Source organism: Mytilus galloprovincialis, chromosome 5, assembly GCF_965363235.1.
Source record: "Mytilus galloprovincialis chromosome 5, xbMytGall1.hap1.1, whole genome shotgun sequence".
Lineage (NCBI taxonomy): Eukaryota > Metazoa > Mollusca > Bivalvia > Mytilida > Mytilidae > Mytilus > Mytilus galloprovincialis.
This window is the reverse complement of record NC_134842.1, coordinates 34,480,260-34,494,650: the sequence shown is the minus strand read 5'-3', so window position 1 is coordinate 34,494,650 and position 14,391 is coordinate 34,480,260. Positions and strand designations below refer to the sequence as shown.

Here is a 14,391-nt window from a genome sequence, read left to right as displayed (position 1 = left end):
AATCTTTAATCACAACTAACCTCTTTCTTGCTATTTTACACGTCATTCCTATACTATTCTGGAGTTCATCTTCAGTTAACAGTAATAGAATATCTCCATCTACTCGACAGCTTACAAAGGCATCAACATAGTCTTTAAATCCAACCTGCTAACAAGAGGCATGTTATAAATACCTTATATTAGAGACATCCCTTGGACTAAAGTCATATGAGATATACATTTGGAAACATCCCAAAAAATAAATTATTGGGGCCTTCATGTCAAATGTCAAAGTTACCAAAGGTTAAATGAAAACGGCCAAAAGCACTGAAGGTATTGTCTGAAAACTGGAAAATCACCCCTTTTTATGAATAAAATCCCATAACTCGGAAATGTAAATTCTAAAATTTATAAAAATCAAAAGGGAGCTCATGTCAATAGATATTAACAATTCACCAAAGTTTTATGCAAATTGGTTGAAGCATTTATTGAGATAATGTCTGACATGTTGACAACAGATGAATGGACAGGCAGACAGACAGACAACAGTATGCCATAATAATCCCATAAACGGGCCTATAAAAACCTACAAATATTGAATTATTTTGAGATCAAAGTCAAACATAAAAAGATATTCTATTCTAGTTTTAGATGTGTTATATGAAGATCTAGATGTTATTGTAGGTAAAATAATTTTTTATAGTGAAAGTAGAAGCATAAGGCTCAACTTTATCATCACATGTTCATAAGGACATCATAATGACACTTCTGCACTTAAAGTGTTTAATTCATCTTATTTGTTTATCTATAAAATAACCATAATTAAAAGGATTGAAAATGTTACTAATTTTGCTATTTTAGGGCTGTGGTAATTGCTCTTCCTTGTTTTACACTTCCTCCTTATTAAAGCAAATTAACTAATTGTAATGACAGATCATACCATACAGTCATGTGTTACTGTAACCATGATAACCAAATATAACGTGCAATAATATATATATATATATATATATACATATAAATTCTATCAATTCTAGACCCCAAAACCAAAGAAGGAGCACTTTCTTTGAAATTAAAGATGAAAATCTTATCAAGATGAAAATGAATTAAAAGAAGATCTTGTTATTAATTACATAAAACATTTGTACCGTATAGCAGGTTATTTTTGTGGGTTGTAAATTTTCGCTTATTTTTGCCGATAGAACAAAATCGCCTAAATAAATTCTGCCAAATTAAAAGTGTACACGCAATGGTACGGATAAAAGTTTTGAATTCGCATAAATAATAACCTTCAAAATATTTTGTATACATTATTCAAGGAAAATCGCTAAATTTTACACCCGCGAAAATAACCCCCTATATGGTATATAGATGTATAGTTTTGACAGTTACAGTTAAGTCAGGAAAACAAGTAATGCATAGTAATTTCACTGTCTTAGAAATAAACTACAAACCATTTCTGTTTCAAGTCTGAAATAATAAGCCTAACTTTACATATGTGTGTCATTTAGACTTAAGTTTATTTTGTGAGTGAGTTGGTCATGGGATACAAAAATCTTTTATTTCTTTTGTGAGTTAATTGGTCCATACATATGATATACCTTTAGTTTCGCTTGTGAATGAATTAATGGACCATACATAAAAAAAAATTTTTAGAATCTAAATATTTATGCATTAAAAATTTAAATGTGCATGATAATATGAATATGAGCCGCACATGATAATAAATATATGAAGCGCGTCACATAGAAATCAACCTTATGCATGTTCATGTATATGTGTTCACGTAAAAGATCTTGATTAATTTCCCTACAATCAAACACAAAATTAAAGATGAATTTGCCCTTTTTTGTAGGCTTCTTATGGCAGCTCAATTTCAAGCAGTCACATACTTACCATAGATTTTTTTGCAACCCGAAAAAAGTTTAACAGTTGTATTGAAATTCATTTGCATTCTATCGCACGCAACTCATATGTAAACGTTAAACTAATACCTGTTTAATCCAGTGAGCTACATCCTCTATATTCCAGACAGGCACTTGAGGTGTAAGTTTATGTGGCACATCTTCTCCTATGATCTTTAAGGCCTGGGCTGCTAGCTTTGATGCTGTGGCATTGGGACTACTAGCTACAGTTTTCAGGGGTTCAATAGCACCAATATCATAAAATATCTATATCAAAAGAATACATGAATATAAAAATATTTAGGTTCAATGATATATCATGAGAATAAATTAACCTATATAATATGGGTATTATTGTGTATTTTTTTTATCTTTAACATAAAAATGAGGATACATTTTAAATGATATCTAGGGTAAAATTTAAAATTTAAAAGAAATAATTCAATTTTGTTCTTTTTATGACATCAGTCAATAATTTTTTTTAAACTGTTTTTACCAGCATGATTATTGTCCATTATTGGTTGTGAATATTTACTGAACTGTATCAAGATTATCATATGGTTATCCTTTTTTCTTCTTCTAAAAAGTTTAGAAAATTCAAGAACTTAGAAATGTCAGTTCCTTCCAATGTTTTGCATTTTTGTGTATAAGACTACATATGTACAAATATGTATACATGTGATAAAGATTATTTTTTTGAAAAGTGTTTAATTTTTAGAATTTACCCCAACTCTTCCTTGTTCAGCTTTTATCCCAGCTTCCATCGCAAAATGAAAAGCAGCAAGGGCTTGGGCTTCTTCTCTTCGACTAGATAGTAAAGGGATGAGGTGTTCCAAGTAGATGCTGTCACGACCTTGACGATGTGCAAGGTCATTTTTAGCAAAAACTGATGGTTTTGTACTGTTTATAAATGGCATTACAAGGTCCAATGTCCCAGATTTCATCACAGCTGCTTCAAGTTCTTTATTGGCGACAAGGACGCAAATTGCTAAACAGGCATAATAGCGAATATTGTCGTCTGCCATAAATGCCAAGGGGAATAACCACTCAGGAACATTATGTGTTGCCATTTCCTCTTGAACTTCACTTCCTCCAAACAAAGACAAATTAGAAATAGCTTTGGCACATCGTCGTAATACTCCAAGATCGGCACTTCTACACCAGTGAAGTATAATATCAAGTCCACCAAGTGCCACCATTTTAGATGCTGCCTCAGCAGACACCTTAAACAATCCCTCTAAGATACCGGTTGTATATTTTGCAAATTCGTGATTATCTTTCAAACTTAACGTCATGTTGATAACCGTTTCTAGACCATTATCGACCACGTATTTTCTATTTTCTGTTGATAGTATTTGTTCGAGTAGACCAGCAGATGCTTTAAGAAGGTCTTTATTTGATGATGAGCAATTTTGTATGACCATATCCAGAATTCCCTCCTGTCTGATGACATCACATAAACCGTAGGATAAGTCTCGTCCATATATTTCCATTTTCCATGCATGTTCTATTACTCTTAAAATGCTGTTTAAATGTTTTATCTCCTCGTTAACATTACCATTTGCATTTTTTATGGCTTCTATGTGTTGTTCTAAATTTCTTGAAGATTTTTGATAACTGACTTTTAGATTTGTTAGGCACTGCCAGGAAATATGAGAGTCACTGGAGTATGACGGGGGGAGTTCAAGGGGATATTTTAAACATAGAGCAGGTACAGCTTCCTCTTTCTCCATCAAATCATCAATAATGGCGTCTTGTGAGAAAGAATCTTGAGATAAACACGACATGGATGACTGCACGGATGAACATTCTGAGCTGCGAAATTTTACTTCTTTAGATTTGGAGTAAGAGCTAGATTCTTCAGAGGCTTGTGAGGACATTATACCCTTACTCTTACTGTCTATTTGTTTGTACGCCTCTACTGATGACTTTTGACCCATCTGAACACTACTTTTACTGGCCTCAGCTTGGACCATTTTTCCCTTGCCTCTTTCATCCTTACTGGACATCTTCATACTCATAGCAGCTTGTTCCGTTTCCTCAGACTTGGATAAATCAAAATAGACTTTGGCACTTTCAGAAACTTTCTTATTCCCTAATATCCCTGTGTTGTCATCTATATTATCTGAGGAACTGTGTGCAGCTGCTTTGTACGATACTGATTTGTTGGATTTCTGAGCTCTTGCTTCTTTAAACAAGGAACTTTCTGATACAGATTTGTCGATCATTTTGTCTGGATCAAATTTATTCATGGATCTGATACCTTTCCTTTCCAACAGGGGACCAGTCCTACTAAACATGGAATCAAAATCATCGTCATCATCATCATTGTCTAATGATCTCAATTTCCCCTTCCTATCCATTATTCTGAAAAAAAATTAACAAGTTTGATACACAATTTTTTCCTTTTTCATATTAAACTTATATCCAATTGATATTTTATAGTGTGTTACTATGTTGTGATGTTACACAGTTGTGTCAAATAAGGTTAAAGGTTTGGTACCATTAAATCGTTTACAAACCCTGCACCTGTTTACAGGAATCTGATGTTAAGTAGTCGTCATTTGTTGATGTGATTCAAATTGTTTCTCGTTCCACATTTTTTTTTATACAGATTAGACCATTGGTTTTCCTGATTGAATGGTTTTACACTAGTAATTTTTTGAGGCCCTTAAAAATATACATGTAGCTTGCTGTTTTCAGCATAAGCCTGTCTAGTGAAGGCTCCATGTTGAAGACCATACCATGCATACCTTGACCTATAATGGTTTACTTTTATAAATTGTGACTTGGATGGAGTGTTGTCTCATTGGCACATACATGTATACCACATCTTCTTATATTTATGTTAAATTCATATGGGTTTTGAACTTCATGCCATAGGGTATTTCAATCTAAAACATGTATTTATTATAAAAATGTGTTTTCAATTTTAGACTTATTTAAGTCAGAAAATGACAGACTTGTTTTAAAAGGTCTATTTATGTTGGTGAAAAAACTTGATTTTACTTGGTGGCCAAAGTACACCACCTATGACAGCAAAACCCTGTCTGAGAGTCCACAAGGACTTGAGATATCTATTGTCTATATTTAATCATGTTAATTATCTAATTGAACATCCTAACTAAAAACAGATGTTTTACCTCATTATGTGTGGTTCCAGGTGGTTGCATTGTAAGGTTAATTAACATTATCTCCGATTTTTTAGACTCTCATTCATATTTTTCTTTAGAAGACAAAGCATTGTCTTTCAATGTTGTCATTATTTGATTTAGATGCATGACCTTTTTATAAATATGCTTGGGTCTTGAACATGTTGAAGTTAACCAATTTTGATAACTTATCGACTTGTACAAAATGTTGTAGGAGTCGATTTTTGCAACTTTTTGATTCTGGTCAATTATTTCTTGCTTATCAAAATTTGACTTATTAAAGTCGTATTTTGTCTTGCATTTAAGGGAGACAAATCCTAAAACTTACAAATTAAGACCTCTATAAGTCAAAAGCAGATTCAGACTTATATATGTCTGAGCTCTGACTGACATAGACATACATGTACATGTAGATACCATATACTGATGACGTCTGCCTTGTAGGCGAAACAAGAAGACAATAGTGAATAAAATTGCAGACCATTTGAAGTTTCACTGTCAATTTTAATTATTAATCTATATTTATATTGGTAAATTTAAGTTATCTCCCTTACCAAGTCTTTTAGAATTACCTTATAAATGTATGCACATATATGTACTGTAATAAGTAACAATGTATTTTTTACTTGAGTACATAACTATTTAATTGTCTGTTACTAATGGTTGTTTTTAATTTCCTATTTAGAAATTTATAAAATTAATGAACAATTTCATGTAAAATGACAATATTCTCATTTGTATGTTTTTTTTAAACATTTTGTAAAACTGACTTAAGTAAACAGCATACAGGGAACCATTAATAAAGACCATGAAGAGCTTACTTAAATACATGTACAAAAATGTACCATAACATCTTTTTGTAAAGTTCTAGAGTTAAAATAATGAACATGATGAACTCTTATCTAAAAATAAATAAAAATAAAATGCATAAAGGAAAAAAAATTGAAGCATGTTATGAACTTGAGAATTTAACATGTGTAAGGAGTTCAAAAAATTACTAGTCTACAATGTAAGGATTTTTTTAAATATCAATAAAAAAGAAAATTGGAAACTGACAAATTGACCATGACTGACTAATAATTATAAAAGAAAGTATGAATTTATAATTTACATCTGATTTTCAAGTATATAAATATTACTTAAAAAAAATAAGTTGTACCCCTCACAGTAAGTAACTTCCTACATTGTACTAAAATATAACTCTTTGCATTGTGGGTGTAAACAAGAATGTTTCCCCAGTACACGATGCCCCATCATTATCATTTTCTATGTTCATCAGTGGATTGTGAAAATGGTGGAAAATCTCTAATTTGGCATTAAACATGTTAAAATTAGAAAGATCATATCATAGCATGCATAGGGAACATGTGTCAGAGCTCCAGAAAAGCTGAGTATTTGTGTGATCATGCAATAAAAATAATCAAAAACCCAAGTGTGGACAGTGCATGTGTCAGTTGTGATTAAAAATGTGTCAATAATACATATGGCATGATGTCATATTTCCAGTAAATAAGATATGCATATGATAGCCTATTTTGAGAGGGACACTATTACAAATAATAATTTATAAAAGACAAATAAGTGGTAGATTTTCTTTGTTTAATGAGGGAGGGGGAGGGGGTGGGGGGATAGGAGGGGTTCTAATCCTGAAATCCTGGGCTTAAAAACATGAAATCCTGAGGTCCCTAAGTCATAGAAATTTAAATCTGACATCCAGAAATTCCCTGATCCCTAAAGGACTAATCCCGAAATCCCCAGCTTAAAAACACCTAATCCTGGAGTCCTGATAAAGCTCATTCCCCCTCTTAAACATGTTAAATGCATGTATTGTAACTTTTCTTCAGTTTTAAACATATCTTGTTAACGTAATGTATATCATGTATATTACTCGCTTCTAAAATGTTAAAAATAAATTATTTACTTAATAGACGTAGTTACACTTGTATGCAAATTTGTCCACCATTACATATAATCACACAGGTTCCCATAAACTTTGACATCATAATTCAAAACATTTGACGTCATAACCAAAAAATGACTGTGCTTGACATCAAAAGGTTATTCGGAGTTGACATAAGGACATTCAGAGGCAATATACATCTAAATACCAAAAGTGTAAATACGTTTATTGTAGGTGTTGTAAATCATAATTAATTTCAAATGAAGTATTTGATAATTAATTTCGAAATAAAGAAAACAACATCAAACATCATCATGATCATACTTATATTCTTCTAGTAGTCTGAGTTTTGTATAGTCCAGGTTTGTTATAGTTGGATTTTGTGAGGCCAATTATGTGGCCTTCCTTTACTTTAGGGGTCCCAACATTACTGTTAAAAAATGGAGGGTCCCACAATATAGTGTGTATTTAAATACATTTTGTAATTGTAATATTATATATTCTGTTGTATTGATTGTTTATATGATATTGGCTTGTATATGTCTGTTATATTGGTTGTTTATATGGTTTCGGCTTATATATATATAGGTTGTGGGACCCCTAAAGTAAAAGAAGGCATTATAGGAGGGTCCCACAATATAGAGTGTATAATTATTATGTTATAGGCCGAGTTTGTTGTAGTCCGATTTTGTTATAGGCCAAGATATCATGGATTCATTTGTATGATGTAGCCACACAATTTGTGCGTTTACCAAATTTTCTATATTTAAAGTTTGATATGAAGTTCACATTATTATTACATCCACCGAATGCTGTTAAACAAAAAATAATGCAGGACACGTTGGCATCTCCGTTGTTTCGAAATGACATATTTGATCAGATGACCATAAATGACAAAATATGTAAACAAACGCAGACATACACTTTTTGTGTAAAACGTACTGCACTAAAAAAACTGATACATATGATAAAAACAATAATGATTGAATTGGAAAGAGGTATATGGATCGTCCCTTTTCTTACCATATGGGCACTTTATCATTCACTGACAAATGGTTGAGGAATTTGCGTAAAATACATTCCCGAAAATATCCTTCATTTATTTACTTTTAACACAGAAGAGTTTAAAGAAGAAGGATAACTCTGTCAGTCACTCTTTGTGCATTCAATGAAATTTAATCATTAGTCAGACTTAGGGACCGTTCAATATTTATCAGATGGATGGGCCGGTGCATTCTTAATATTGATACATTAAAAAAGTTAATGCCCATCCTTTTAAATTCTGAAAAAAAGTCCTCGCCCATCTAAAAAAATCTATAAAAAAAGTCCTTGCCCCTCTAAAGCTTAAAACAATAAAAAAATATTAAAGTTCTTTTTCTATTTGAAAGTTTGCAGGTTTATGTCTTGAAATCAAAGAATAGACTTTGGTGTAAATACAAAATTTAAAATGTGCTAGTTAATTCCATTTATATATAAATATTTAAGTGTGTATCAGAACCATACATTTTATTGTTTTTAAAACCAGCATGAATATACATGTATATATTTGATTTTATATTTGCAGCCTCAGATAAATATTGATTTAAAATAAAGGAAATAATTTAAACTAAGGGACAATAGCTCTTGGACTAGTAAAAATATTATCATATGCTGAATTACTAATTATTGTCTTAATAGCACAGCATGTTAAATATAGTTCAAATACCAATGTCCCTTTATCTAATCTTTCAAAAAAGAAATTATGGTCTTTTTAAGCAATTTAGGCAGACATATTTTTGACTTTAATGCACCCTTTTTCACCTATTAATTAATTCCGTACATTTGACAGTAAAACACCAAACAACCTGGCATTCTGTAAGATTAATATATAAATGAGATAGCTGTAGAGTTATATGAAGATCTAAATTGATTTGAAAAAGTAATAAAGAAGTTTAAAGATGACTATCAAATGATTTGGCCTAAACTGAAAATTTAAGCTTTTTTTAACCTTTTTATTAAATCCATAAGAATGACACCAATTCACCAAACTACCAAACAGCCTGGTATTCTGTAAGATCAATATATAAATGAAATAACTATAGAGTTTCATGGAAATCCATGTTAATTTGAAAAAGTTATAAAAAAAATTAAAGATGACTTTCTGGATTTAGCCTAGACTGAAAATTTTAGCTTTTTTAACCTTTCTATTAAATCCATAGAATGACAGCAATTCACCAAACTACCAAACAACCTGGTATTCTGTAAGATCAATATATAAATGAAATAATTGTAGAGTTTTATGAAAATCCATGTTGATTTGAAAAAGTTATAAAAAAAATTAAAGATGACTATCTGGATTTAGCCAAAACTGAAAATTTTAGCTTTTTTTAACCTATTTATTAAATCCATAGAATGACAGCAATAAACCAAACTACCAAACAACCTGGTATTTTATAAGATCAATATATAAATGAAATAATTGTAGAGTTTTATGAAAATGCCAGTTGATCTGAAAAAGTTATGAAAAAAATTAAAGATGACTATCTGGATTTAGCCAAAACTGAAAATTTTAGCTTTTTTTTAACCTATTTATTAAATCCATAGAATGACAGCAGTTCACCAAACTACCAAACAACCTGGTATTCTGTAAGATCAATATATAAATGAAATAATTGTAGAGTTTTATGAAAATCCATGTTGATTTGAAAAAGTTATAAAAAAAATTGAAGATGACTATCTGGATTTAGCCAAAACTGAAAATTTTAGCTTTTTTTTAACCTATTTATTAAATTCATAGAATGACAGCAATAAACCAAACTACCAAACAACCTGGTATTTTATAAGATCAATATATAAATGAAATAATTGTAAAGTTTTATGAAAATCCATGTTGATTTGAAAAAGTTATAAAACAATTTAAAGATGACTATCTGGATTTGGCCTAAACTGAAAATTATTGTTGAGACCATGTCCCTTATGTTTTTTGTGCCTGCAAAAGGAATTTCCTCCACACCGATAAAATTGAAAGCAAATTTTTTTCAAATAAAATAAGTTCTAGCCCATCCACTATATATATTAAAAAAAGTTCTCGCCCATCCAAATATTTCCACAAAAAAAGTGCTTGCCCCTCCCCATTTTGCACCGGCCCATCCATCTGATAAATATTGAACGGTCCCTTAAAAGGCTTTAAAGCTGTTAAAATAGACAGAGTTGCCATTTGTACAATTCTGACAATTAATTCCACAGTATCATGCAAGCTGTATAAGTTAAATTGTAAAAAAAGTCATGCATCCTTCAGTGGCCGATCCAGAAATTTACATAAGTGTGGGCCCACTGACTGACCAAAGAGGTGGCGGCCGGCCCACTCCAGTCACGCTTCAATGATTCCCTATATAAGCAACCAAATTTTCCTTTATAAAGACACATTATCTATTATAGTATACATTCATATAAATGACAGGAACTATATTTGTAGACAACCGATTTACGAGCAGCCAAAACAGGTCGATTTTTGACAGCGAAAAAAAAAATACATCATTTTTCTTTTTCTACTTAGTCCTTTGCTCTTCTCTTCAGCATTTTCTCACTTTATAATACATGAAATAACACATGTACTGCATGTTTGAAAGTATATAGTGTGCAGCAAAAAGAATTCAAAATGTGGGGTAAACGTCAAAGGGACAGCAACCTGGCAATCAAATAACCAAAAGACATGTGCACGCTAACATGTGAATAGGATATGCACGTTTCCCTCAATGAGACAGCATCCCAGCGACTAAAAATATACACGAACGAACTTTTCACTTGGCAGATGCTACCATTTGTAAAAGGTTTATTTTCGATTTAATTTTATTTTCCACATATAAAAACTGTCCGCAATGAAAACGCCAATAGTGATGAAAGTGGCATTAAACACCAAGATATCAATAGAATCAAGCATTGTGTATTTTAGACGTTTCCTACATCGCTTTTTCTGGTTTGGTAAACAAGAATCTATCAACTCGAATTTTAATTTGACTGAAGAAATGTTTTGCAACTCATACATATTACTATCTTATTGTATTGTGGCTGACATATTTGTCGCTGAACATGAATCAGCTTCATCCAATAACATCTCTCCGTGAATACCTTGTAGAATCTATTAACTGGAACTTCAAATTGACTAAAGCAATGTATTGCAACACATATATTGTACTATCTTTTTCTATAATGATTGATATATTTGTCGCTGCACATGAAGCATGCAGCTACATCAAATGGCAATTCTTCATGAATGTTTTGTGGAATAAAAATATTTATTGAGAAATATTTCAAAATGTTAGCTACCTTCTTTTCATATGCAAGTGCATGGCAAAGAAGTATTCCTAGCCTTACATATGGGATGTCGGATAAAAGCATGATAGGTAGGGCCTATGTTTTCAGGTCTTTCAGCCCAACACAATTTAAGGTTGGTGACGTGTTATATTTAACTTTTAATCAAGTTAAACTTTAAAATTCAATAAGAAGTCCGTTTACAAACGTTAGGTAGAAACCTTTATACATACAATTTTTTGTTTTTATAAGAAAGGGTGTGTTTTATGTCCAAGAGTTGCAAAATTTTCTAGAAATATATCGCAAAGTCATTATTTTGATGCATTATTTGGTAGCTAAGTGTAAACATGTCGTTTTGGAAGCATAGCTTTCCTGTACTGGCTGTGTCCTTTAGATCCTCTGTGCAAAAATGACAAAAAGAACATGAAGAGTTAAGTCCCTGCTAAACTGAAGACAACATGTTTCAGCTCTAGAGTCCCAAGTGAAGACATTTCTTTTATGCAAACACACAGTTGAAGATTTACAGTGAGAAAGAAAACATTAAATCTGTAGCACATCTTGACATGTACTTGTGTGCTTACTTATTATGATCTGCTTAGTGACAAGAAATAAAGTTATTAGACGCATGTTAAAAGTTGCGCTTTTAAAGTTACGATTGTTAAGCATTTTAATATAGACAGAGTTGCCATCCATACAATTCTGACACTTAGTCCCACAATGCAATCTGTTTAAGTTAAAATTTTACAAAATGATGATACAAATCACTAAAACATAAATAAAATAACTTACAACTTTAAGCCAAAAATGTTCCCCTAAAAGACACACTACTTATAGTTTACATTCATAAAAATGACAGGAACTATATTTGTAGACAACCGATTTATAAGCGACGAAACAGGTCGGTTTTTGACGGCGAAAAATAATACATCTTTTCTTCTTTTTCTACTTAGTCCTTATCTCTTCTCTTTAACATTTTCTCACTTCATAATACATGAAATAACACATGTATTGCATGTTTGAAAATATATAGTGTGCAGCAAAAAAAAAAATCAAAATGCGGGGTAAACGTCAAAGGGACAGCAACCTAGCAATCAAAATAACCAAAAGACATGTGCACGCTAAAATGTGAAATATGATATGCACGTCTCCCTCAATGAGACAGCATCCCAGCGACTAAAAATGTACACGAACGAAGTTTTCACTTGGCAGACGCTACCATTTGTAAAAGTTTTTTTTTTTTTTTATTTATTTTATTTTCCACATATAAAAACTGTCCGCAATGAAAACGCCAATAGTGATGAAAGTGGCATTAAACACCAAAATATCAATCAAATCAAGCATTGTGTATTTTAGACGTTTTCTACATCGATTTTTTGGTTTGGTAAACAAGAATCTATAAACTCGAATTTTAATTTGACTGAAGAAATGTTTTGCAATTCATTCATATTGCTATCTTATTGTATTGTGGCTGACATATTTGTCGCTGAACATGAATCAGCTTCATCCAATAACACCTCTCTGTGAATACCTTGTAGAATCTATTAACCGGAACTTCAAATTGACTAAAGAAATGTTTTGCAACACATATATGGAACTATATTTTTATATTATGATTGATATATGTGTCGCTGCACATGAAGCATGCAGCTACATCAAATGGCAATTCTTCATGACTGTCTTGTGGAATAGAAACATTTATTGAGAAATATTTCAAAATGTTAGCTACCTTTTTTTACAAGCAAGTGCTTGACAAAGAAGTACTACTAGACTTACATACAAGGTTGGAAGGGTAAAAGCATGATAGGTAGGGCCTATGTTTTCAGGTCTTTCAGTCCAACACAATTTAAGGTTGGTGACCTTCTATAATTAACTTTTAACCAAGTTAAACTGTTAAAATGAATAAAAAGTCCGGATTCAAACTGTAGGTAGAAACCTGTATATACAATTTTTAGTCTTCATAAGAAAGGGTGTGTTTTATGTCCAAGAGTTGCTTAAATTTCTAGGAATATATCGCAAAGTCATTATTTTGATGCATTATTTAGTAGCTAAGTAAACATGTCGTTTTGGAAGCATAGCTTTTCTGCACTGGCGTTGTCCTTTAGATCCTATGTGCAAAAATGACAAAAAAAGGCCATAAAGAGTTAAGTTAAGTCCCTGCTAAACTGAAGACTACAGGTTTCAGATCTAAAGTCCCCAGTGAAGACAATTTCTTCTTTTTTCTATTGATATAAAAAGAACATTTGGTATGAGTGCCAATGAGACAACTCTCCACCAGAGACTTAGTAATACTGAAATTAACAACTATAGGTCACTGTACGGCCTTCAACAATGAGCAAAGCCATTACCGCATTATTAGTTATAAAAGGCTCTTATAGAGTCCTTTGATGTTCTCTTCAGTATTTTCACTCTGTTATTCATGAAATAATACATGAACTGCATGTTTAAAAATATATAGTGTGCAGCAAAAACAATTCAAAATGTGGGGTAAACGTCAATGGGACAGCAATTAACCAAAATAAATTGGAGGGCTATTTTTTTTAAACTGGATTTTAAACATAATATGCCAAATCCGCATTTTCTAATTATTATTATAGTAACCTCAACACTTGATGCACCAGTTGGTGTGCTTTGTTTGACATACATGTACATGTATATGTCTAGTTCACTGCTAAACTGAATGAATATGCATTCCTTCACCAAAATTTCAATAATATATAATATGTAAAAGACAGTTGATTAGAAATTTGACCGTTTTTGTTTCTGGGAATGAGTTGTGTGTTCCTGCAATCGATAGATTCGAATACCTATTTGGTATAATTCTCATATGGTCTGGCCCGTTAATTACCAAACGAGTATAATGTTCATATGGCACAGTGTATCTATACTATTAAACGAGAAGACCTCATTTTGTGTGTCGCTTCTCTTCCTTCCACAATAAATCAATCATCATGCCTCTGTGTCCTATAGGTAACATGCATAGTCGCATTTGTCATCCATTCTTATGATTATTCAGATTGAGTTATTTTGGGAGAAAAACGACAAAAAAGGGGTCCGGATATGATTCCGTCATCAGACTGAATTTTAGTGATAGATAAGACTTCCAGTTTGAAACATGCACAAATACAACGAATCGTATGATAGATAACAAAAATGAAAAATAAATAAG

The 14,391-nt window shown here is 31.7% G+C and overlaps 1 protein-coding gene across 6 annotated transcripts in view; it reads right to left on the bottom strand.

Annotated features, from left to right (window-relative positions):
* LOC143075681 (NAD(+) hydrolase SARM1-like) overlaps positions 1–8,043 on the bottom strand; it is a 33,943-nt gene extending 25,900 nt beyond the window's left edge. For 2 of the 6 annotated variants that reach the window (XM_076251218.1, XM_076251213.1), the window contains exons 1-4: positions 7,959–8,043; positions 2,609–4,250; positions 1,974–2,150; positions 21–148 (exon numbers count right to left, since the gene is read on the bottom strand). In XM_076251218.1, coding sequence (XP_076107333.1) covers positions 21–148; positions 1,974–2,150; positions 2,609–4,246 — 1,943 coding nt within the window. In that variant the 5' untranslated portion in view covers positions 4,247–4,250; positions 7,959–8,043. Of the gene's footprint in view, positions 1–20; positions 149–1,973; positions 2,151–2,608; positions 4,251–6,956; positions 7,145–7,687; positions 7,707–7,958 lie in introns of those variants that run through there. The other 4 variants (XM_076251219.1, XM_076251217.1, XM_076251216.1 and 1 more) reach the window with 3 other exon arrangements.
* Between the last annotated feature and the right edge of the window lie 6,348 nt (positions 8,044–14,391).